Source organism: Mchenga conophoros, linkage group LG14, assembly GCF_057382185.1.
Source record: "Mchenga conophoros isolate Kocher_MC1m ecotype Shallow Benthic linkage group LG14, M_conophoros_male_GT1.1, whole genome shotgun sequence".
In the NCBI taxonomy this organism is placed as follows: domain Eukaryota; kingdom Metazoa; phylum Chordata; class Actinopteri; order Cichliformes; family Cichlidae; genus Mchenga; species Mchenga conophoros.
This window is the reverse complement of record NC_140539.1, coordinates 36,995,459-37,021,517: the sequence shown is the minus strand read 5'-3', so window position 1 is coordinate 37,021,517 and position 26,059 is coordinate 36,995,459. Positions and strand designations below refer to the sequence as shown.

Below are 26,059 nucleotides of genomic sequence, written 5' to 3'. Positions count from 1 at the left end.
CGAGCCCCAGCTCAGACAGTCTGTCGTTGTGTCCTTGGGCAAGACACTTCACCTGCCGCCTACTGGTGTTGGCCAGAGGGGCCGATGGCACAATATGGCAGCCTTGCTTCTGTCAGTCTGCCCCAGGGCAGCTGTGGCTACAACTGTAGCTGCCTCCACCAGTGTGTGAATGTGAGAGTGAATGAATAGTGGAATTGTAAAGTGCTTTGAGGGCCCCAAAAAGCGCTATATAAATGCAATCCATTATTATTAATAAATAACGTGTTGAAAAACGGAGTAGGAAAAAGTAACGCTTATTTAAAATCCTATGGCCTAAACTGTTTCATGACATGCAATTTTAATTTCTCTTTGCTGTTTGGCTTTATAGGGTTCGATAGAACCCTATAAAGCCACAATTGAGTAATGATGTGCAAAACTCGAACACAGCAACATTTTTTCCTGAGTATAAAAACAATTGTGCCCCTTTGAGCAATATGGCTTATTTGAAAGCCATTTGAAAGAGCAAAATTTTGTATTGTTGTCTAGACAACCTAAAATGTGATGTGCCCAAATGTGGATGCCAGGTCCTAGGAGCTTAATTTAATTCAGTGAGTTTGGTCAGTGAGCTACCAGAATAATATAATTCATACATTTATTTCTGACAATTTAAGACCAAAGAGTTGCTGAATGATTTTCAATAACTGCACCAGCATTTCTTCATAATGCAGAAAAAATGAGCACAGTGTGGAAATTGCACTTTTTTTTTCTTACATGAAGATATCCTGAAGATTGAATGTGCAGTTAAGCTTCTGAGTCACAGGCTAATTTCAATGGTCCAGCTTACTTAAGACCAACATTGGCTGTAAATGGCCCACAATGTAAAATAAGTTTGAAATCTCTTGAGTTTCCACCACATGGTTAGGAAATGAACATGTCTTTTATATCAGGGATGCATTTACTGATACAATAAAGACAGTATCTGCACAGCTTGTCTATTAAAGTTGATCTGTTACATCAGCACAAGGGGACATTAAAAAACAAACATCAATTTACAACATTGTTTTTGTTTGTCTCAACAGGAGGTTTTATGTTTAAATTTCAAAAAGAAAGCTTTATCATGCTTTTGATGAGCCTACTGTTTTTAGTGTCGTGCTCTACCATTAAGATTAACTGTGAGTTAAATTTAATATGGAGAGATTTAGTTACTGTCAATGTTATTATTCATAATCTTTAAAACAATTTGTTTCCAAAAATTTGACAGTAGGTATAAATAAGGATATGGCATATCCTCATATTATATCAGCAGTACATTTTAAAATTTTTGTTTGTGTGTTTGTTTAAAGTAGACAAACGATCTGTGAGTCCAGAGGTTTGCATCAGCGGGCTTTTTGGAAAATTCAGGGTTAAAATTAAACTAAATCAAGGAAGTGCAAGCAAAACTACAAGATCATATTAGAGATATAAAGATTAGAGATACTGACTACTTGTGAAACCATACACGTGCTTAGCTAATGTGGAGCCAATTGTTGTAGTCATTAAGAAATGTAGCAGTTATAAGCACATCAGCTTTTCTGCTTTGGGACTTAAAGTGGGAAGTTCTTGCTGTGGTAATTCTTCATTTTGGTCGTTTTATTTTGAAAATATTCACCGGACGTTTCCGGCTTCGCTGTTGAAGTCACAGTGCGCAGCTGCGGTAGTCGCTTTGCAGTGGTGGTTGGTTTCTTTTGCTTTTGTAGCCGCTCATCTTGCGGCAGAGCCATGTGGAAGCGTCCCTGATGATCGTCTGTTCGGCTTTGTAAACAGTTTAAATCGCAGAAATCAAATTGAACTGTGACGATACGACGTCTGGCTTCAGTTTGACGCGGCTGAAGTTCGTCTTAGGAGCGGAATCAGAAATCATCGGACGAAGGTAAGATCGGGCTAACGCGTGCTACCGCCATTGTTTATAGGCAAGCGCGGACCAAGGCCTCGAGTAATTCCGAAAATAACTGCTCGCGCGTATGCAGCAAACTCAACAAGAGCTGCTGTTTCTGTTTTACTTGTAGCCGATTAGCTTATTTGCGTGCATAAAGTTGGTGTTTAAAAGTGTGGTGTTGAACTGGAAGTGGCGTGGCCTTCCGTCTGTGAGACGCACACGGAGGTTAGCGCCGGTTTCCTGAACGGATACCCAGCGGTGTTCGCTTAAAAATACGCGGGAGACAAACGATCGTATTGTATAAGACGCCGGTAAATTACACAGATCGATCAGCGAATATAGTTTAATCCAACCAGATCGGAGGGCCTCGGGGCCTGGCCGTTATCAGATATATAGATGTAGTGAACTTCAAAAAGCTACTGGTCCGGTTAATAAATGACGAGCGTCGTACCTGCGTGTGAAAGATGACCTTTGTAAAAGCATTGATGGATAAAGGTTATCTTTTAAGTACCTGATACAAAAGAAGACGAAACGAAACAATGAAACGGACATGATCAACCCAAGTCGGACACACAATCACCCCAATGGCTGTGTCAATAGGATTTTTTTAAGCGGTTTTTAACCCACCTCGGAATCAATAAAAGAAAGCCTTTATGTAGCCAGTATGCCAAATTTCTTATCTCTGCGTTTTTAAACGAGTAAGAGGCATTAATATACTGGGTGCTTTGCTTTTCAAAGCTTTAAAATTTACAAAAAATGTAAAAGCATTAACAGTTTGCATCATTTCCATCTTAAAAATAACACATCTTAACGAGTAGTAGTTGTAGATTAGAACACAAGCACCTGGAAACCAAGGCTACGATTCTTGGGGTGGAAATATCTGGAGCAGTGATAAGAGTTTCTGTTTTGTTAGAATTTAACTTTAGGAAATTGGCGTTTAACCAAGTGTGGAGAGCTCCTTAGGTCAGCAAGAACAGGACAGATGCATGTCACTGGATATAGATGGCAAATGTTTTTAAAATGAGCAATTATCTGTCCAAGAGGTGTAGATCCTTCTGGATCGCCACAGGATAAGGCAGCCTTTTCTCCAAGAAATGATGACAAGATAACTGTCTGCAGGACACCAATTGAACACACCGACCACTTGATATTACCTACTTGTACAGTATCAAAACTTGTATAATTTGCTCCTGAGCCCATCAAAGTGTCACTGACTTTTTCTGCCTTTCCAGAAAAGGAAAATCCTGCTCAGCTCTAACCTTTTCTAAAATCTGTGGGAAATAAGGCAGTAAAGATTGGTCCTGGATACATTTGTTTTCAGCCAGGGTGGAACAATGGCATGTTTAAAATAGGTGGAACAGTGTCAGGCCAACCACATGAGGTCCTACTGCATTAAACATTTTTAAAAATGGTGATGTGGGAAGTACTTCTGCAGAGCTTGATGACAAGTTTAATTTCACACATGTGGTCAGTTGCCAGAGTTACAGGATACACCAGGAATATGTTTGAATCAGAAATGGCTGAATTTGACTTTAAAATTAAAAGGAGGTGATTGATCTTTGTAGGGCTGTTCGATATAACGATATATATCGGATAACGATATAAAAACATCTATTGTTTCATTTTACGCTATCGTTTGTTTCGTGGTGTCGCAAAATAAACTGTTTACAGCAATATTTTTTCATGGTTTTGATGGTCACTGTAGTGGCTATATTCATTTCTTAAAGTTCTCTCTTTCTCTTATATTTAATACAACCACACTACAGACAGACAAGTGACTGTTTTTATGCGTTGTCGTTAGCAACAGCAACGGTAAAACCTCCGCTTGTTTATCTTCTACATAAACCTTTCACAATAAAGCTCAAGATCCTGTTGAGACCTTTCAAAATACACCTAATCACATAAAAGAGTATGCAGAGTGTTTACGAATGAGAAGCAAAAAAGAGCCGCCAGGTGCTAAAAAATAGACCTTAGACTCAAACGTTAGAACAGGCCTTGCCCCGCAGCACGCCGTGTAATAAATACTCACAAAGAAAACGGCGGCTGTTACAACTTATGTCTAAAAATGTGTCGTTTCATGCTTCGGTCGACTCCAGGTGCACGACGCCCAGCTGGAAACACTTTACGCAAGTCGAGCTGCCCGCGATTCTCAGAATGTACAGAAAATGTAAAATTTTTGTGATTTATATATATATATAATTTTTTTTTCTTTTTTTTTTTTTCTTTTAATATTATATCGTTATCGGACGATAGATGTCTTGTATCGGGATATGAGATTTTGGTCATATCGCACAGCCCTAGATCTTTGTTTAAAGGTGTAGGATGTTTCTGGCACGCTGTAAGATTGCAGATCAATTATGGCACTTTAACATCTCACTGTTCCTTCAAACAGCCTTGGTGTTCTGCAATATAGTCCCCCCCCCCCCCCCCCCCCAGTTTATATACAGCTGGTTGATTCAAGTATCTGCAGGGAGTCTTTCTATAGTTCCAAACCATGCCAGCAAAATATACCAGAGCTACCAGGTCCCCCTCGCTGTAAGGGTCATGGGTTTATAATCACTTTTCCAACTGTCTTAATGTATGCAATATTAACCAAACTAGATAAGCATTAGGTACAACCCAGATAGTAGGAGACACAAAACACGGTCGCTAATTCAGGAAACCTGATCTCTACATGTAGGTACTTATAAAGCCAGTGGTAAAAGCTCACCTTTAGATTTAAGTGTAAATTTTTGGAAAGGGCAGGAGGACCACACCTGAGGATTTAATGATGCATTCACATGAAACACAAAGGGATATTTCACCTTGTGTCACTCACATGAATACGGTTGTTGAAAATCTGCCATTAAGTCCTTCAATTTCATTGACTTCGATTGATTGATTGGTAATTTATTTCAACATGTGAACAATATACAAGTACATTTAGAAAAGAAAATAAGAGAGAGAAAAAATACTATACAAATTACATACAATTTGTCAATGAAAAGTTGAGCTATTGTGCTCCGGCTGCTCTGAGTAACCTGACGTTTAAAAGAAAGAAAGATTCTGACACACTTCCACGCAGCAGTCATGCACTAACTGTAACATCTGGCAGAAAACAAGCATATTCTAGAAATTTCAACCTTTCCTATATAAAATTTTTAAAAAGTTAAATCTGAGTAAATTTGATGGGACACAACAGTTTACTCCATTTAATCTTATTTCCCAAATGTAGAGGGACGTTTTTGTATTCTTCTCACTATGATCCCCGTCTTAAATATATTTACCATCTCCCTGCAGGTGAGGAAAAAATGTCCTACTACTCATCCTCCCGTAGCTCGTCTCGGGCCACTGACTGTAAAGTGTACGTCGGTGACCTGGGCAATGGCGCTGCAAAGGGGGAGCTGGAGCGAGCCTTCAGTTATTACGGCCCACTGAGAAGTGTGTGGGTGGCCAGGAACCCTCCTGGGTTTGCCTTTGTGGAGTTTGAGGATCCCAGAGATGCAGAAGATGCTGTCAAAGGCATGGACGGAAAGTGAGTAAATGTTTTCCTTGGACTGGTCTCGTGTGTCTCACGTACAGGGTGTTTCTTTTCTTTCTTTTTTTTCTTTAATTATTCTGTGCTTAACAGTGAAAAACTGAATTGTTCTGCTCAGGATCCTCTGTGGTTCCCGTGTTCGTGTGGAGATGTCAACAGGCCTCTCCAGAAAGGGCCGTGGGCGGCCAAGCCGTCGCCAGTTCGACCCCAACGATCGGTGTTACCAGTGCGGGGACAGGGGTCACTACGCCTATGACTGCTACCGCTTTAGCAAGCGAGGCCGTCGCAGCAGGTGAAGTGAAAGCATGTTTCATTTGAAGGCTCATGTAGCTCGTTTGCCATTTTGTACCATTATAAAACCAGTGCCATGTTATGGATGACTAATGCGGATGGACTCGTTTCTTATTTTTCATTGCAGGTCTCGCTCTCGATCGCGATCCCGCTCCAGATCAAGGTCCCGCGGGCGCCGCTACCGCTCTCGCTCCCGCTCCCGCAGCCGCAGCAGGTATGCCGACACTGACGCACAGACACACCTTGTGATATGTCAACAAGAAAATCTGGTTGTGGTAGATTTGGAAAGGCCAACGACTAAATGTGCTCATCACTGTGTCGGCGTGTGGTTATTGCAATCTCTTAAGCTGTGTAATTTTTCTGGTGTTTATTCTGCCAACTCTGTTGTGCAAACTTTTATTTATTTATGTTTTTTAGGAGCCGACGCAGATCGCCATCCTATTCCAGACGCAGGAGCAGGTAAGAATACAGTTTCCTATGATGAGTGAAGATGAGTAGCTGCTGCTAATTCAGTTTCTCAGAGGCTGAAACTGACTTAAAGTTGGTCTATAACAACAGATGCCTACTATGCAACTAAAGTTGTGTCAACTGTTAAGCCTTCAATTATTTAAAATAAAACTCTTTTGGTCATTATTGAAATCTTAATATTCTAGCCCAACTTACCTTAAAAAACTTAAACATGTATTTCTTACATTTCTAAACAAGTCTTTTAGCATGGCATTTACTTAATCTTTAAATGTAAAGGTAAAGACTCAATAAAAACAATTAAAAAGACGTGTGAGACAGGACAAGCTGGTTTTACGGGCATGCACCAACTGTAACAGGACTGTAGCCGTGTCGCTGTAGATACTGGCACTTGAGGTCTCTTGTAGCTGTTGGTACTCCAATAAGGAAAACATCCTAAACAACTCAGAATCAGAGCTGGTAAAGGAGTAAATAATTTGAAATGACAAAGTTTTCTTCACTCTCTGATTGAGCATCAGTTTTCTCTAGAAAGTCTCAACTTTTCCAGCTCACACTTTGTATAATTTGCTGATCTGAGCCCTTGGACTGATATTGAAATGGAGGTGACATTCATGTCATCAACCTGGCCACACCTCATGCACCAGGTTACAAAGATCATGAGGTGCATAAGCAAGCAAAACGACACCAAAACACAACACCCTTTGCAAGAGACAAAACGGCAGCAGCCAGCATGAACTAGGTGTTAGACCCGAGTAGCCTGGGTCTGCCTCTGCTGCAGGAAAAAAGTGCCGCAGTGAGGAGAGCCGCAGGCAGCAGCCTCAGGAGACCTGCACAGTTGTAGGGCGAGTGGTGTGCATCACTGAAAGCAGATCACATTACAGGGTTTCCTTGGTCACCATGCACAAAACACAGGTAGTCCACAGAGAGTTGAGCCAAACGTCTTCTGTAATCGTGCTTAACATCCTGTTATGTTTTGGCTGTTTGTTTCTCAAACATTTTAAACCTGAGGAAGTTTAAAAACACTTCTAAAAGTGTTAAACACAAAGTTTTATGACCATCTTACATCAAACACTGATGACGGGTGTGTCGTTAAAACTGGTTACAAAGTGTGGTTATTGTAGCATATGGACATTTGTCTGTGATACTGAAACCTCTTTAAGAAACAAGTTGGAGAGTAATTACTGGGTGTTCCTGCTGTTCTCCAAAGTTTTATTGAAATCGCTGCTTTTTGTTTTGTGACATCAGGTCTGGATCCCCTGCCCGCTCAAAGTCCAGGACTCCAGCCAGAAGGTGAGTTGTCCACAGCTATTCTTATCCCAAACTCACTGTTAGAGAGACGCAGTGAATTTGTTTGTTGCTCTGATGCTGTGCTCTGACCGCTGCTACATGAGAAATTACATTTGTATATCACTCGGTTCTTCCCTGTAAATCACTTTTCAGTGGTAACATGGACTCGCTGTGCTTTTCATGTTAATGTATGGATGGTGTAGTGATGATGAACAAGCATTATTAATGGTGATGGCCACTTCAGTAATACATTATTTAAAAAATGGTTGACTTGGTCGATGCTTACTGGCTACTGTTACAGTGGAACACACTACTACTGCCAAAAGGTGGCAGTAATGCGGCTGTAATATCTAAATAAATAAATGACATTGGACAAGTCTTCAAGCATCCTCCATCCTTCCTTAGTATTTAGAGAACTTGACACTCTGGTGTTTTGGCTGCACATACTTCAGGGTCACTTCTCTCAATTACCAACTTTCCTAAGAACTAATTGACTGCAGCCCAGGTGTGTAACAGGTGGTGAGTTTAGATCAGAATCAGAAAGACCCAAGGAGCAATTAAGAATGGCATGCAGCAGGAAAAACCTTCAAAGGTATGTGTGTGAGTGAGAAACGAAGGTGAGGCTCAGTAAAGACTCTGCCAGGTAAAGGGAGCATGTCTCGGGTGTGCCACGACTGGGCAGAAATTTAATGGCCGTTAGGTGGGAGCGATCTTCAAAGACTAGAGGAATGGTTTAGAGTGAGGATCGAATAGTGTTCTGGTTTGACAGATGCCTATCCTTAATTATAACAGGCTTGCAAGATGAGTTGAACTTCTTGAAGTGTTTAACAGAATTCAGCTGAGCAGGGAAATGCAGATATAAGATCGTCTTTATCATCTGAAGGTGTCTAAAATATTTTCTGTCTTTAATCAGTCGTTCCAGGTCTCGTTCTCGGTCCGGTTCTGCTCCCAGAGGGCGCTCTGTGTCCAGATCCCGGTCACGTTCTCAGTCTGCTAACCACAAGAGGAACAGGTAAGCCCTCAGTCTAGATGTTCTCTCTCACTTGGACAGGGTGTAGACAGTTTGAGTTTCTGATGCTTAGTCTTTTTTTTTTCTTCTTTAAACCAAAACATAATCTAAGTTTTAGATCAAGAATAACAGATTTTAGATATCTTGCGTTCCTGCTGAGGGTCAGTTAAGTTTTTCCACCTTAGCCAGAGTAAGGCAGGGAATTAAATAGACCCTCCTTCCAACTGGAAGCGGCATGCTGCTGTCAGCCGACCACCACGGGATGGCGGGATGACGAGATGGACGACCTCCGAGATCCGTCAGCCTCTTCAGCACAGAGAGATCTTCTGCCTCCGCTGCCAGCAGTGGAGTGGGTGGGGTTTAGGACAGGGATCCCGGCCCTCTGTCTGGTCTAGGGAGGTATACCTAGAGGAATGACTGGATCTCTTTCCTGTGCTCTCTTTTTCAGCTCTTGATGGCTCTGTATTGTCAGCGCTTTGCAGCTTGGCTCTTAATCAGGCCTTTACCCTGAAAAGAAAGCACATGAAAGACTACCTCTGCTCTTGCCTTCCTTTGATATTTTCCTCACTGATGTACCTTGGTCTAAATTTATCTTAAGCTGACAGAATTATTACTTTTTAAAAATTTACTGGATTGACAAGTGTTAAACAAAGAATTTAATGTTTTTATTCTTTCTTAAAATTTACTGAATCTGGCTCTATCAAAAGAGGAAAAAAGTAAAAACAGCTACTAGCAGAGATCAGACAAAGCGACGCCGTAGGTGTGACTTGCGGTAAGCATCTTTGCAGCACAGTTTGTTTATTTTTCATATTTTCTTTAAAGCGTGTGGTGGGAGCTGAGCACTGCACTGACACCGCAGCTGATCCCAGGCCCAGGGTCTGCCAGCTGGCGGTGTGTACGTCCTGCGGGAGGTTGACTAAGCGCTGACCTGAGATCAGCCTTCGCCTGCATCTGGTGTTAGACAGCGAGAAAGAGGTCGACCTACCGACCGAACCCTCCCCACAGTGAATGGGTGTCTGTTCCAACCGACGCACACGCTCAGACGAGATCAGCCCGTGCACACATACAGTTGCTCAACTAGAGTCACCCAGCCAGCCAGCCTTCAGATGTACCAGAGGGCTGACCCACACAGATCACAGTTCGGCATTTTTAAATCCATTACCTACCTACCAGACCCCCTACCTACCTACCAGAGTTCTTCGCCTCTGTCTTAGCTTCTGAAAGTGAGAGAGCTGACGAGAGATCAGTCTTCAAGAGCCTCCCAGCGCAGTGTATCTCCAAGTTGTAGTCATCCGTCCTTCAGTCCTTTCATCCTTCGCTTCTCTGTACTTGTTGTTTCTGCCACTGTCTCCAAAGGTAACCAAAAATCAAACCCCCTGACAAGCTCATGTTGATGGTGAAAAGAAACATTTGCAGGCTTGATGTAGTCTGAAAAAAAAAAGGTGTTTTGTAGAAGTTAAAGTTGATCCTTTTTAACAAGCATGCTCATAGTACGTAAGTGTGTGTCTGCATGTGAGAGCGCTTGGGCGAGTGAGTGAAAGACAAACAGGCACCATGAATATTAGTGGGATGATGTGTCTGATACGTTTTTCTCACTGTGTCTCACTTGTTGCCTCATCGTTACCATTTGAAGCAACTTGTCTGTGTTTGTAGGTAAGGGGAGGATTGAGTTCTGCATTTCTTAGAGCACAAATGCTGCTAACCAGCAGCTCTAGAAGCAAAACATGAGACAGTGTCAATCAAAGACCTGCCATTTATTTCAATGAGCGTTTGCTCTGGGGGTTCAATTATGAATTTAGCTTTTGAACATAGATAGCTATTTCTGAAAAGATTAGAGGCAGATGACATGAAGTGTACCTGAGAGGTCAAGGGTTGTTGTTAAGAATGTTAACACCTGTCCGAACTTTCTTCCACCCCTCCCCTGCGGCGGGCTAATTCCTCTTCCTTTCTGTTTCAGTCGTTCCCGTTCGGCAACTCCAAACCGAAGCCCTACTCCAGCAGACGACTGAGCGAAGGCGACAATTTGCCCCCCCCCCCCCCTTTCCCTCCACCACTGTCCCTAAGACAAACCCTTAACCCCTGCACCCTCTCTGCTTTTACACCCTGGCAGCAACTTCTTTTTTTTCTTGTTGTTTTTGAATTTGTCTGTCTTGTCCCGGTTTCGTGCGGTTTTTCTCCCCAGGGCTGTAGTCTATGTGCATCCTTGTTTGAGATGTAATCAGTACAGCAGATAAAAACAAATTTTCCACTAGATACAGATTGTTTTAAATGTTGCTGTTGCTGTGTAGGCCATATTTCTTTTCCTTTTTTTCCCCAACACTGATTTGTAAGAAGGTAATGTTGAAGATTACTTTTAGCAGTAATTTGAGGATCTCCGTGGAGTAAATGGATGAATTTCTGAGAACCAAGAAGCCATTTCTTCTTGGGAAAGGGGAAAAAAAAAAAAAGGTTCCCCATTGAAAATTTGTAAATGTTGTTGTTCGATGCCTGGGTTGATCTGTTTAGTTCCTGATTATGATGGCAGAGGGAGATAATTGCCAGCTTGCATGCCTTTAAATATGATGCAACATTCCTGTTGTTTTTGCTTTTTATTTTTTAGTTGGTTTTTTTTTTTTTGTTGTTGTTGCACATCCTTTGTGATAAAATCAGATCAGCATCACTGTGCAGCGGGAGTTTCCTCCTCTGCTTTGTCCCCATCACTTGATTTTAAAACAAATGCAGTTGTTCAGGTGGATTTCTGACAGGGCTCCTTCAACAGTTTCTGCTCTTCCTGGCTTATATGGTGACAGTGGCAGTTTTATTTTTCAATAAATCTCTTCGACAAACATCAGTGTCCAGTTTATTTTCGTACATTTGACTAATACTAATAAAGAGTGAAATGTGTCTAAAGTAAAGATGTTTCAGCAAAGGTTTACACCACCTCTGTGCCAGCATTAGTATGGGTCGATGCTAAGTATTTGGCTCCTGTTATCTCAGTAATCCTTCCATGTGTACGATATTAAAACCAGACTAGTTTTGTTTGTCGGCTGTCCGGCAGAGACCCAAAGTGCAAATGTATTGACACATGTTATATAAACATGTTTCCTGTTTATGAAAACAAGAACCGGGTCAAAGGCTACAAAAAACTACTCCCTGGTATGCACCAATTACCTGCAACACTAACCTCACAGGGATGGCTTCTTTAAAATGTTGCTCTGTTCTGAAACTTTGAGTTGTCATTATTTTGACCAGTAACACTCAGCCAACGATGATTTCAGACCGCATAAAGATGGTAGCACCTGAGGCTCCTCAGATCAGATCTGATCATTAGTAATACGGTTTTATTGTAAATGCTAAACCTGAATAATATTGCGCCTGTTCGGTAAAAGTACATAATCTGAGGTCACTTGAAAATAACCAGCCTTGTATTGGTATATGCTGCGTTTAACTTCAAAATAATGACTTAAACGCTTCTTTTTTCCGATTGGTTCTTACTCAAGTTACAAGCTGGTTGACAGCTGCCTGGGCCTATCATATCGCGTTATGTATTGAAAGTGGGCGTGGATACGCAAGCCTCGTTTTTCTTGACTTTTCCGTCCATTTCACTTCGTCGTCACTACCACCATCCTTTTTAACCGGGACAACATGGCTACTGCAGCTAACCGTTACTACAGCGAAGACGGCAGGGCAACGAAAAGACAGAAAACCGACGGAATGGCCACGGTACGTTGGTCTCAGGAAGAATGGGAATTAATTTAGCGTACAGTGTGAATATACGCAGCTCGGTAACTCATTTCTCGGTGCAGTTTGATTCATTCAGATGTGAGCTGGAAAAAATGTGTCACGACGCGCCGCAGGTTATTAAATCCATGCCCGGGAAGATAGTTGTCCAACAAAACTGGGCGTTTTACAATGTTTTTCCATTTAAACGCTGTGTAGTTTCGATTGCAGCTGCTCGGGATGTGTCTCTGGGCGTAAATAGTATTGTGCCCGTGCCTTGCCCTCTGAATGGAGCTGTCGGAGGGCGGTTTCTCCGCCTCGGCCTTGCCGTAGCTCGGCTTTGTTCTAGTGCCGGTAACGTTAGCAACGTGCTAGCTATTAGTCCCCCACGAAATAACCCGCTTTTTATTGTAGAGATCATTGACCATTAGTCCATACTTTGAGCAAGCCAATTATTATTATTATTATTATTATTTACGTTTATACAGAACTGTATAACTATGCAATTGAAAGCACGTTATTAGAACCGTGGGCCTGATTAGCACCCCTTCCCCCCCCAACTGCTCAAAACTCAAACGGGATAGTGACCAGTATTCAGTCCGAGAAGGACGCACAGAAGTGCAACAAACTGGAAATCCTGAGTGTCTCACTGAGTAGCTTGTTGGTGTAGCTAGGTGTAATTTTATTAGACCATGTGGAAGAGAGCGTGTTACAGTATTAAAATATATTTTATCTTTTGTGGGACGGTTTAACACAAAAAAACCCCCCCGCAAAAATGCACATATGGGAATTTACCTTCCACTCGCAATTATTTCTGCAGGATAAATTCGTTAAGCGTGTCAGAATCCTTAAATAGATGACCCGATGTCCGCAGGTTGCACAAGTAACTGGACATGTTTCGACTTTCCTTCATTGATTGTCAAATATTTTGGTGCCCAATAAAAGGAAAATTCCAAGTATTGTATTTCATTTTTTTTTAAATGCAGAATAATCCAGTTAATTTCTTGTCTTTCTTCTTCAAGGTAACTGCTGTTGTGATTTGGCGCTGTATAAATATAGTTCAATTTCTTGAAATCCTGAATTAAAGCTAAAAGTCTGAATAGAATCGCATCTCGATTGTTTTGTGGTCCTTATACAGTTGCATAATTACAAAGTCTCTCACTGTACGGATGCTCGTTATGAGCCAGGAAAAAAACCTTCATAAAGAAGAAGTCTACAGTTAGTTGTTTTTTTGTTTTGATTTTTAAATTGTGTTTTTAATAGGGATACGAAGATCCGCACAAGACCCTTCCATCCGTGGTGGTCCATGTCCGGGGGCTGGTGGATGGTGTTACAGAAGCTGACCTCGTGGAAGCCTTGCAAGAATTTGGAGCAATCAGGTAAAAACTTGGAATAAAGTTTTCCGCAAGCAGCAGCTGAGTGACTTTTAGACTTTTAATGATTGCTTATAAACCAAACCCAACTCTGGCCTTCAACTACATAGAGAAATGCTGATCCCTTTAGACCCTCAGGTAGGGTCCTTAAGTCAGTGCTTATATCTGAAGACTTTGGAACAACCTCACCAAGGCTCGACGCTTCATGACTTCCTTCAGATTACTTCGTCAGATCCAACAGGATGGTTTTTACATGTCATTCATTTATCAGCTTTTAGTTTGTGTATTGTCTTAGTTTGGCATGCTTTGAAGATTTTTTTTTTTTAAGGTGCGATATAAATAAAGTTATCAACTCCCAGCTAATGTGTTCTGTTTGTCTTAGCTATGTGGTGGTGATGCCCAATAAGCGTCAGGCGCTGGTAGAGTACGAGGACATGAACGGATCATCCACAGCTGTGACTTATGCTGCAGACAACCAGGTATACATCGCCGGCCACCCAGCGTTCATCAACTACTCCACCAGCCAGAAGATATCCAGGCCCGGAGACTCTGATGACTCGAGAACCGTTAACAATGTTCTTCTGTTCACTATCATGAACCCCATCTACCCTATTACAACGGTGAGTGCAACGATTTGTGTCATTACTTTGCCTGGGACTGTTTTGTGTACCAGCTGACGGGTGTCCTTAAATGTCAGTGCTGTTGTTTTACCACAAACGGTTGTTAGTAGTTATGCACTGCAGGAAAAGTTTTAAAGTTGGCTGCCGCTCTGGTAGTTTGGAACAATGTCAGTTATGTGTCGGTGGCTGAAATAAAAGGGAAGCAGAGACCACAAATGCTACAACCCATACAAATACAGAGTGTCTTTGCCATTTGTTGGAATGTGCTGCTTTTCTCTGAAAATTGAGTGGCGGTACTGGCGATGTAACGGTAGAAAGACATCCCTGCTTAGATCATTCATGGACACCATACAGCCCCAGGCTTGTACCAGCCTGTAGACGTCCTGTCAGTGAAAGTGTATACACATACACAATAGGGGTGGGCGGTATAAACGGTATACGGTAGAAACCATATAAATTTGGCCAGAGATTTTGACTATACCACTCTACCGCGATAGCGCATGTTGATGGTGACATGAAGCTGCGCCCGTTTTGGTCGAAAGCATTGCAGCGGCTGCAAACAACCTCTGGAAATTATGCCGGGCGACAGTAATAGCAAAGAGACGAAGCACTTTTGGAATATGAGGAAAGCCAAAAACTGCGCTTCCTCCACTTCCCTACCTTTGATTCTTTAATGCCAAATTCTCTCACAGCTGCTCTATTCCCATGTAGTTGCAGTATATTAATGACTAACCTCGTATTGTGGATGGATTATCTCAGTTGTTCTCCTGACTGAAGTTTGGTCCATTTATAGCATCCTGCCATGCAATTGCATTTGTCCCCAACCACCAGAAACCCTCACGTTAACTTTTATCGAGTGGAAAAAGTTAGCGTTCATCCTTCAGCTTCACTGTGCTAATGTTATACATACATACATACATAAGGCACACTCTCGATTTTTGAGAAAATTAAAGGATTTTAAGTGTGCCTTATAGTGTGTAAAATACGTTATACAGAAGAAAAGAAAATATTGCGATATATATATCGTCACCGCACATGCTTCAAATTATACCGTGATATGGATTTTAGGCCATAACCCCCAGCCCTAATACACAATGAGTAGCGTTATGTTAATCCACTTTATATGGTGCACCCTACTGAAGAAGTTCACATCCTCAGATTGACATATTTAATCAATTTTTAAAATTTAACATGGATCTTTTATATAGTTAATGACACACCAACAGCATCAGTAAGTTCTGAACGCCACCATTTGGGAATCGCTGCACTCCACCTAGCTTATGATTACAGTTGTAAACCTTTTGAATGGGAGTACACTCAGGAATTGACTTCACACCTGCTGGTTGCACTTTAATGCTGCTTTGGGTAATTGCACAGTTAGAATTTTGTAACTCAGATTCTCAGACTGTACAGAAGGTGGTGCTCAGATTGGGGGGAAATCTGGGAGTTTCAAGAAAACTGATTATTTAAAAAAAAAAAATAACTAAATAGTATGAAACTTTTAAGGGGGGGTCAAAACTTGCATTAAGATTGTTTTGAATAACAAATCTAATCATAAAACGTGTTTTGTTTCATGTTCTCAGGACGTCCTCTACACTATCTGCAACAACTGTGGGCCGGTCCAGAGAATCGTTATCTTCAGGAAAAACGGCGTCCAGGCAATGGTTGAATATCCTTTCAAGTCCTCATTGGCTGCTATCTTATTTGTTAACTGTGAGAAACAAAGGAAAGCTGGTATCTTTATAAACATATAAGAAACAGGGTGGAGATCAGAAAAGTTTTTACAGTTGCTTAAAATTTACCCACAGTGCCTAACAGCATGTGGGAGTTTTTTTGTTTTGTTTTTTGTCTGCTGTCTTCTTTTTCATTCTTTAGTGGCATTTAAAAAGTCCAAATACACACCTTGTGCCCTTAACCATGCCATCACGTTTGACTCCGTTCAAAGTGCCCAGAGGGCCAAGGCGTCACTCAATGGAGCAGATATCTACTCTGGCTGCTGCACCCTGAAGATCGAGTATGCAAAGGTAACACCTGCAAATAAAATTCTTTGTTAGAAAGTGAATGTTTCTGAGTTAATGACATGTAATGAAAGCTAGTTATAAGTAAAACTGATTCTAGATAGTTTTTTAGCCAAAGCCACAGTAGATTGGAGGGAAAGAGCCACCGGTTTAGAACCCCGGTCCAGTCAGTTAAAATTTATTTTCATTTGACAGGTTAAAAGTCGGATTTGTTTATTCATATAATTTTTTTTTCTTCATTTTATTCCAGCCAACTCGTTTGAATGTGTTCAAGAATGACCAGGACACTTGGGACTACACAAACCCCAATCTGGGAGGCCCAGGTAAAACCTCAAGCAGCAGACACACACCCCCAGACATTTGCTTAGTGCTACATATGCTCTGTAGCTGAGAAGCCTGATACTGTTCAGCACCCTTACTGCCACTGTGGGGACTTGCAGCAAGCATGCTACTGGGCAGATGGAGGCAGCACTCTTCACTGATAATGCTACAACATGGATCCATTTTTTTTTTTTTTTTTTAAGTGTATGTGGCATATTTTGAAACAAACCAATGTGGCATTATGACTGAAGCGTTACTTTGGGTCTTTACATTTCTCTGGGTTTTCAGGTTCATTAAGTAAAAACAAAAAAAAGCAGAACTTGTAATTTTTTATTTTTTACAAACCAGCATATCGCTAAGTGGAGAGACTGGCAGGAACAGACAGAGAGAAAGATAACATAGCGAGGCTAATATTTTCTGTGGCATCTTGTTGTTCTGGTTTACTTGTGTACTTTACTTACTTGTGTACTTACGTGACCCTCCCTTCAGACTCTTAAGATGAGTAAATTGTGGTGCTTGTGACTGTAGATCCTGCTTCGGCACCTGTCTAACCTAGTTTGTGTTTCCCAGCAGCTCATTAAGTCAGTTCACCTCGGGCGGAAGTTACTGTCAGGAAGTAGTTTTCACTGTTTCAAGAATAGAGCAGCTTTCTTTTCCCCAAAGCAGTAGAGAGACTGTTTGCCTAATGCTGGGACAGCACATTAACAATATGTCCTCCTCCACAAAGAGTGATTTAAATAAATGGGTTGATTTTTCTAAAGTTGGGTGTCTTATAATAAATAATACTGCAAAACAACAAAATGCATAAAGGGTTAAAAACAGCCAGGCCAGTGATGGTGTATATATACCAGTCAGTTCACCTGCAAAGCGAACCCACCGTTAAACATTGTTTTTCTTTCTTTCTTTTCCTTGTAGCTGTTTTACGTTAAAGGAAGTCTATAACATTACAGAAACAATAAGGCTGGGGAAAAAGCAGGGAGGTGGAGGCGTTTCTCTTGCTTGATTAAAACTAAATCTAATCTAAATTAGAGCTAATGCGCAATATTTGCTCCACTACTATTATTTTTAAAGCTCAAGTTGGTAATCATTTTGCAGTTTCAGACCAATAATATAAACAAATCTAGTATTCAGTCTTAAAGATTATGCTAGCTTCTTGTGTAAAGATGTTAAAATTACTTGGTTTGCAGGGACCAGTCTAATGCCTGAAATAGGCTTCAGCAGCAAATCTGCCTCAAAGCTTAACAGGAAATGGAAAATCCTTTTAACCTTACTTCGTAACCTGATGTGTGCGTCCTGATAAATGTAATGACTTGAATGGCATGGAAGGTAGAGGTGACAGGTTAGGACGTCTATTTCCCGCAGAAGTCTAAATCAAACTTGGACAGTTAAAGTGCGTTTTTGTTTTCTGCTGCAGAAAAGGTCGAAATGTCTTACAGCCTTTTCTTCACATTACAGCAGTGTGACTGACTGGAAGCAACAGTATTTACTCCTTTATACTGTTATTTGTATTTATTTTTTTAAAATTTAAATAAGACATTTTGATATTCTTCATGTAACTTAAAGTAGAGAAGATTAAGGTTTATTTTTCCCAGTCCCAGTTTTGAGACAGATGTCTGTATGGTCACACTGACTGAGCATTGGCTGCTCTATTATTTCTCATTAAATGTCCTCTTGAATCAGTTCAGTCACAGAGAAGCTAACCTGCTATGTGCACATTTTCTTTCTGCTGGCATTTGCTGTTCCTGCCCTTCTCATGGCACATTTTTGCAGGATTGTTTTTGGATATCTGTTAGTACTATTACTTTTTTTTTTTTTTCTCAAAGTGTGGTTAAACTTTGACTTTAAAGGTACTTTTTTGTACAACTGAAGTTGGTCTATGGTTGGGCTGTACTCTTGTGTAATGCCACTTTCTACCCCGAGGTACAGTGACTTAACCTAACCATTGTTAAACCAGGCGAACAGTTATTTACAATTGTACTTTTTAAAAAAAGCTTGGTTTTTTTTTTTGTTTTTTTTCCAATTAAGGTTAAGCATCTGAAGTTTTTAAGTGTTGCCCTCCTGCCTGCAGAGGGCAATTACAAAAGGTACCTTTAAAGTCACTTAACTGAAAAACATGTGTTTGCCACCAAGACTAATGCTGGTCTTTCCCACTGTTTTTAATTACACCTTAAAATTTACATTTCGGTTGACAAAACATGTTTTTTTTGGGGGGGGGGGGGGGTCGGTAGTCGGGTGTAAAAAGCCAAATGTGCTTCAGTTGAAGTTTGCTTCTGTATTTTATTACATTTAATTTTGGCTGAGAACAGAGGTGTTGGACCAGCATCAGTTGACTGGCTCTCTGTAATGGGTGACTTTCAAAAAAAACCAACTATGCACAGAAGCTTTGTGCAGATACACGCTGACATCAACACTCAGCGACCACCATCTCAAGCATCCACTTCTTCAGGGAGGACACTACCACTATCACACAGAGGGCCAAATGTCCTCTGAGATACCATCCATCCAACACGCCGATGTAGGACTGATACACCACTCAATCGTCATCTCTGCATTCTTGCACAAGATCCATGGAGACATTTGTAGAGTGTGGGGAGTTTTGGTACTGAGCTACACTCGGTCCCTCCCCTCCGTTTTCCCCCTTCTTCGTCACTTTGAGACACAAGCAGCTACAGTGCTCCCATTGTCTACACCAAACGAAGACTGACACCAGAGAAGACACAGCACCACCCACCCAGTCAGAAGCTAGTGACAGGCATCTTTCACCACAGCAGACGATGCATACTGATAACAATCAGTCAAGATCACATTTTTTTTAAAGCCTCGAGCTAAACTGCTCGTCACGCTTTGCGACACGAACGCAGCACACTGATGCCGTACCGACTGATCCACCTCACACCCTCGAATCAAGACATTTCCACTCACATTGGAGTCAACACAAGACAACTGATGAAGACAAGACACTGCTGACAACACCATCAGCACACTCAGAGTCCAGTCAGACCATCCACTGTGTCCCTCCCTCACATGGAGTTCAGCTTTTCTCTCTCGCTCTTTCTCCTCTTTCTCCCTCTGATTTTCTTACTACTTGCATCCCTGTTTAGCTTCTTTCTCCTTTTTTTTCTTTAAATATATTTAAGTCTCTAGAACCTGTGTAACACCTTCCATGTGATGCAGGTTTGGCAATTTGCGGCTAAGAGGAGCCAGCTTCCCCCCCACTGAAATGTGCTCTATGGCAGCTTCAAGTCCTACCTTTCCAAAACGCAACAAAAAGGATGGAAACGCCAACCAAGCTCCCCACCTACCAGTGGGCGTTTCAGCTTGCTAAACCAGGAAATCGATCCTGAGGTGGAGACTTGCCCCCCCCTCCCCAAAAAGAGGAAATGGATAAGAGTTTGGGATGAAATGAGTTGAGTGGAGAGTGGTGGAACTGCCGCAGCAAATGTCTTCCTCCCACTGTTTGTAAACTTGCAGTAAGTAAATCGAGACCTGTTCTCAAGGAACATAACTGCACAGCACCACATGACCCCAAAGCCCAGCTACCAACATCGCCACACAAGACAGACATGACTCCATTCTTTTTAAATTATTTTTTTCCTTTCCCTCACACAGGCTTAATCTCTCTTTCTGGAGGAGGCTGTGGTTCTGTTTTCTAATGTCAAACCTGCTCTCTGTATGTCTGTAAGCTGTGTTGTTGCTCCCTCTGTTGGCAGTTTACAGCCATCAGTAATCTCATCCATCTTCCCTGGAGCTGTGCTAGTTTCTTTGGGAAATAAATCATGTTTTAATCTGGAGTTTGGGTGTGAACTTAATGGGCTCGTGTTGGATGTGCTTGACAACAGATGGCATAAAAGATGGGCGTAGCTACCAACGCTGAAAAGTTTCTTCTAAATGGGCGGTAGGGGGCAAAAAGACTTGCAGCTGTGTAGACGTCTATGGAAAACTGGTCCTTAGCTCCATTCTGTGACCTCATTTAACACTTTCCTGATTGGTTTATGTTCTCACCGAGTAACGCATTAAGTTTACCAAATAAACTATGGACACAATAAGGTTTTCCAGGGTGTCCTATTGGCTATTTGCTTGTGAGTCACAAGTTGTTAGCCAAAGAGTGAGCGGTGCCCTTCGGGCTCTCTCGTTTCGTGTGGTTTCAGAACTCATCCTGAAACTTCCTAACAAGGCTTCGCAAACCAATGGTGGTTACGTCCTTCTTTTATTTAGTCTGTGTCTGTGACCAACCCTGCTAATTACAAAGCGGCACACACCTGGTAAAGCTAGGAGAGTCTAAATTTGTCACCTGCAAAGGTACCAAGCTTGCATTTCTTATAAAACTCTTCCCCACTGAGGACAGAAAGCCTTATCATTTACGAGTGGTCTTAATGCACTCTCCACACTTACCTCGGGTAACTTCACTTGAGTTAAGATGTAACCATGATTAACCTGGCTTCCCTTCTGATTGTGTATGATTATTGTGTACCTGTACAGATGGTGATGCAGATGGCAATGGGAGCAATGCAGGTGTGTGTGAGCGTACAAACTTTTTTTTTTTTTTTTTTTTAATTTAGCCATTTGTCATACTTATCCAGACTGACTTTGTTTGATACCCTTACCCTCTTCACCTCTGAGATCATCAGCATCCACCTCACCCTTGCCATTTACTCCTGTTCCACTTTACATGCTAAGGGGTTTAGCATTGTGGATGTTTTTGAGTTAAAGGGGTTTTGGGGTTATTTCCTTAGACCCTAATGCTGTCTTTGTCATTCATTACACGTCCTTGCCCTCCCCCACCATTCCTTTACAATCACTCAAGACCAAAAGGGGCAGTTGCTGAGATGGTTGAGATGTTTGGAGTGTAATCTGTAATCTGAGCGGCTCTCGCAGGCCCGATGCATCTGGCCTGTGAGAGCCAGATGCATCAATCTTTAAATGCATGCGTTTCTCTTAAGTACTCTGATTAGTTTCTTTTTTTGTTTTTGTAATTGTTCCTCTGACAGATTATTTAGACGCTTTGGTGTGCACTCTGATGCATCTTTGGCATCAAAATGTCAGTTTACCATAATACATATTTTGTGCTCAAGCATCCCATTGTCATGTAGAGATTACAGTTCTGTTTCCAGACTTTTCTTGTTATATTTATCACCTTTTTTTTTTTTTTTTCTTTCTCTATCCTTTTCTTCTTTCCTTTTGTCTTCCTGTTCTTATAGACGATGTGAATGCCAACCCTAACAAGCGCCAGAGACAGCCTGCTCTGCTGGGCGACCACCCTCCAGAGTACGGTAAGGCTCTCACGCCCCTGGGGAACAAGAGAACCCACTGAAACACAACATGCAAAATGCTGAGCTAATCTCCTCTGTATGTGGATTAATCCTAGTCCCAGACTGAAAGAAGGATTCAGTCGAGATCTAGTTTAAGACTAGGTTTATTAGCCCTAAACTGGGGAAACTGAGGTTTAAACTTTAATAATCCAAACTATCTACATCCAATATGAGTCAGCAGTCATTTTAAACTTGGTACGTTCAAGTTAAGACGATTGTGTAAATTGGGTCCTCCACACAGTGGCAGTGAGGTGGTGCTGTGTCCTATGTAATTGGCTCTACAGATTTCAGTATTTACCTCACCCTGCTTGATTACTGGGGTTATTTTCACGTTTTCTCACTTTCCTGATTTCTGCCTCGTTCTTCAGGAGGCGGTTACCATGGTTACGATGAAAGCTACGGATCCCCGCCCTACGAAGGTCGTCGTATGGGTCCACCAATGAGAGGGCGTGGAGGGAGAAGCTACGGTCCAGGCTACGGACCTCCTCCCCCTCCTCCTGGCGAGTACGGCGCACATGCTGATTCGCCGGTTGTCATGGTGTACGGGTTGGACCCTGTCAAGATGAATGCCGACCGCGTCTTCAACATCTTCTGTCTCTATGGGAACGTAGAGCGGGTCAGTGCCTGTTTTTTAGCTGCGAAGCTGATGGTTGAGCTGCTGCATTGTAAATCATCAATCATTGATTGTGTTTGGTGTATGTGAAAACATCCTTCATCTCCCTTGAGCTCAGTAAACACTTTCCTGTTTATACTGTGGGTTAAATCATGAGTTCTAAGTACTGTATTGATAATCATGGGTATGTTCACGCTCCCACAGTTGGTCAGAACTGTCCTGGTTTGAAAGAGCTAAGATGAAGGTGGGTCTTTTATAAAAGACATCAGTCTTTTATATCAGGCTATGGTCTTTATTTTAACGACATCGGTGGATGATGTCAGAGTTCGGAGCTGATGGATGTTTTCTTATTGTTTAGGACAGGGGTGTCAAACTCAAATACACAGTTGGCCAAATTTCAAAACTGGAACAAAGTCGCGGGCTAACGTTAATATTTATTGAATGAATCTTTTCTTATGGATTCAAACACGTTTTGCTGAAAAACTGAATATGGAACAAGCAAAGCTTAATACTAAACAATATATATATTAGCTGTATAATACCAGTAGGCCAGCTCTGATAGTAATTTGGTATGGCTTCGCGGGCCAAATGTAATTACGCTGCGGGCCAAATTTGGCCCGCGGGCCAGAGTTTGACACCTATGGTTTAGGACCAGAAGTCTTCAGCAGTCAGACCTCTGCTGACCATTAGAAAGAACACAGGTCTAATAAAAGATGATTTTGGTGCGTGTCTAAGTCCCTGGGATGTCGTGCCTGTGGGTCTTCATGTGTGCTGTAGTAATTAATATGAACTTACAAAACCCTGTAACTCTATATTATGACTTAAACCTAATATGGCACCTTTGAACAGTAAAACCTGAAGTGAGATTACTTAGGTGAACATTAAGTTAATGCAAACATTTAAAATAATGAACACAGGAAAATGTAAATCCTGCGTCGGACCAGCACAGGCTCATGATTTTAAATGGTAACTGGTACAGGTGCTGTGTCCAGATTTGCTACTTAAACTTGCATAACGGTCCCAATCTTTTTATGCAGTTAATGTATATTCCTTCAGAAGTAAATGCACTGACATGAACATTTAACAATGACCCAGGAGGTGTCTCACATTTGTTTTTCTAACTCCTGTTTGGATATAAAAGCTCAGCGAGCAGGATGAAGTTACCAGCAAGCAAAATTTCACACTGAGAGTGAAACAAAGGAATGTAAGCAGGAAGTGTTATCATGGCTGAAACGGAGTCAATATTTTCCACCTCAACAATGCCACACTTGTGTTCCAGTTCATCAGCACGCACACAAGTCAAGAGAGCAAATTGATTCTGTGTTTAGGTCAAAACGAAAGGCAAATAGCAGAGCACCAGTCAATCCTGTCTTTGAACCCTTCCAGGTGAAGTTCATGAAGAGTAAGCCCGGAGCAGCCATGGTGGAGATGGGAGACTGCTACGCTGTGGACCGTGCAATCACTCACCTCAACAACAACTTCCTGTTTGGACAGAAACTGAATGTGTGGTGAGTTAAACTTGAACAGTTTAATCTACAAGTGTCAGACTGACGAAATCGCTCCAGGACCATCTGAGCCCGAACAAAGCAGCTTCTAGTCACGCACAACAGTTTCACTCGCCCCAGTGTTAACTGATAGCCGTTTGCCCCGGATTCTCTAATCGATCATCTGGATAGCAGTTGGAGTTGAAAACATCTGACCAATCACAAACAAGAAGTCTACGGGCAGCAGAGTGGCTGATGTTAGTTTCACTTTAAAGACTTGAATCACACAAAGGCTGACACACTGTTTTAGTCCAAAGTAAAGGCTGTGGAAATGTCATCACAAAACATGGACACATCACCCACTGGTTTATGCCTGAGCTTCTGAAGCTGCTGAGTTTTGGAGACTTAAATAGTAAGAGCCATAAAAGATTTTAAAAGGCTGATCCCCCTCCCCCCTCCTATTCCCTGCAGCGTATCCAAGCAGCAAGCCATCGTTCCTGGTCAATGCTACGAGCTGGAAGATGGCACAAGCAGCTTCAAGGAATTCCATGGCTCCAGGAACAACCGGTTCACCTCCCCAGAACAAGCAGCTAAAAACCGCATCCAGCACCCGAGCAACGTGCTGCACTTCTTCAACGCTCAGCCAGAAGCCACGCCGGAGATCTTCTCTCAGGTCTGAATCCTTGGGCTGCATGTGCACAGTTCCTCCTACAAACTGTGACTATCACAAGTGTTGCACCTGCAGACCCTAACGATGTTTGTCTTCTTACAGATTTGTGACGAGATCGGTGTCAAGGCTCCTGTTAATGTCAAAATGTTCACAGGAAAAAGTACGCTGCTTTACACCCGCCTCCTCTTGACGTGTATTTGAGTTATGCCAGTGAGCTTTAAGAAGACTGGCAGATGCACCCGATAAATATTTAAAACGATGACTGAATCTGAATAAAATCTAACGTCTCATCACATTTCTGCATCTGTGCCCACCAGGCGGAGCAGCTCCCAGTGATCGCAGTGCTTCAGGTCTGTTAGAGTGGGAGTCGATCAACGATGCTATGGAAGCTCTGGCCATGATAAACCACTACCAAATGAAAAATCCAAGTAAGTTTTCAATGATGCTCTCAAGTATCCTTTTTTAAATTATACACAGTAAGCAGTTGTCAGGTTAAGAGTTAGTTAACTCTAAGGAGCTGACCGTGCTTCACCTACACACTTGTTAAAGCACACATTCAGTTCAGTTGGGAGGCTCATTGCAGGAATTTTGTATATGGTTTGTTTTTGTTTCTTTGGGTTGAGCTAACGCTGACTCTCTCCTCTCTCTGTAGCCGGTCCCTACCCGTACACCCTCAAACTGTGCTTCTCCACTGTTCAGCACGCCAACTGAGCGCTCTTTTGTATCGAGGAAGCTGAAGATTGGTCCTGCATTCCCATGTTCACGTGTACTTAGACCATAACTGCTTGCGACACACCACGGGGGAGAAACAGATTTTCAACAGTCATGTATTGTAACCTCTCACAATGCAGTTGTGATTCTGTGTATTTGATATATTAAGCTTAACTAATGCTAACAAGCATTTAAACTTTTGATATTTATCCCCCAGATGTGTGGCATCAACATGTTTTCACCCCAGCCCCTCAATTACTGCCGTTTTTGTTAGAAGCCTCAAGATGTCATTGGACACTTATCTTCTGACATAACAGCTGTATTTGTAACCCTGAGAGTGAGAACAAGTTGGCATTAGAGTATCAGTTTTTGTGTGTCTTCAATATTAAGTTGTCCTTTTTACTTTTTTGTATCATACAGGAACCTGACATAGAACATTTAAAAGATTGTTCTAAGCTCGGGTTGTTCAGTGGCAGTGGACAACATGGTTTTGTAAAAGCTGTCTTTTGCAACTTTTATCAAATTTTTTTTTGTTTTGTTATTTTAATTTGTCTGTTTAGGTCTGCGTCTTCGTGTCTGGTGCGCAGAGAATTTTGTTCTTACAAAATAAAAAACAAACTTGAATTCAAACTTTATTGTTCCATCATTCTGACTTCACCGTTCACTCTTCGGTGTCTTGAGTGTAAACGTGACCCTCATTTTTAATGCAGCTCAGAGTGGAGCGGTGTACTGCAGAAATGGATGAGCTTTAAGGTTAAACCAGGATAAAGTAGGTCAT

General features: G+C 41.8%; 2 protein-coding genes across 5 annotated transcripts; both read left to right on the top strand.

Annotated features, from left to right (window-relative positions):
- Positions 1 to 1,657: 1,657 nt before the first annotated feature.
- srsf7a (serine and arginine rich splicing factor 7a) lies at positions 1,658 to 11,290 on the top strand. Of its 3 annotated transcripts, XR_014888230.1 has the most exons (9): positions 1,658 to 1,888; positions 5,174 to 5,408; positions 5,530 to 5,703; positions 5,830 to 5,916; positions 6,120 to 6,161; positions 7,413 to 7,457; positions 8,368 to 8,466; positions 9,286 to 9,819; positions 10,421 to 11,290. XR_014888230.1 is itself a non-coding variant. In XM_085244296.1 (8 exons), exons 2-8 carry the CDS (start codon positions 5,185 to 5,187, stop codon positions 9,377 to 9,379), a joined length of 765 nt encoding a protein of 254 aa, XP_085100422.1. In that variant the 5' UTR covers positions 1,658 to 1,888; positions 5,174 to 5,184; the 3' UTR covers positions 9,380 to 11,290. The 3 variants fall into 3 exon arrangements, 2 of the variants coding, with proteins under 2 accessions (XP_085100422.1, XP_085100423.1); XM_085244296.1 differs by having other exon boundaries at positions 9,286 to 11,290; XM_085244297.1 differs by lacking the exon at positions 9,286 to 9,819 and having other exon boundaries at positions 1,659 to 1,888.
- Positions 11,291 to 12,014: 724 nt separating this feature from the next.
- LOC146560314 (heterogeneous nuclear ribonucleoprotein L-like) lies at positions 12,015 to 25,911 on the top strand. 2 transcript variants are annotated; one of them, XM_085244294.1, is made up of 14 exons: positions 12,015 to 12,165; positions 13,426 to 13,541; positions 13,918 to 14,155; positions 15,739 to 15,824; positions 16,083 to 16,179; positions 16,424 to 16,496; positions 20,974 to 21,006; positions 21,693 to 21,764; positions 22,172 to 22,419; positions 23,803 to 23,924; positions 24,372 to 24,573; positions 24,673 to 24,730; positions 24,888 to 24,998; positions 25,223 to 25,911. In XM_085244294.1, the coding sequence occupies exons 1-14, from the start codon at positions 12,088 to 12,090 to the stop codon at positions 25,279 to 25,281; spliced, it is 1,593 nt and encodes a 530-aa protein (XP_085100420.1). In that variant the 5' UTR covers positions 12,015 to 12,087; the 3' UTR covers positions 25,282 to 25,911. The 2 variants fall into 2 exon arrangements, with proteins under 2 accessions (XP_085100420.1, XP_085100421.1); XM_085244295.1 differs by lacking the exon at positions 20,974 to 21,006.
- Positions 25,912 to 26,059: the final 148 nt, after the last annotated feature.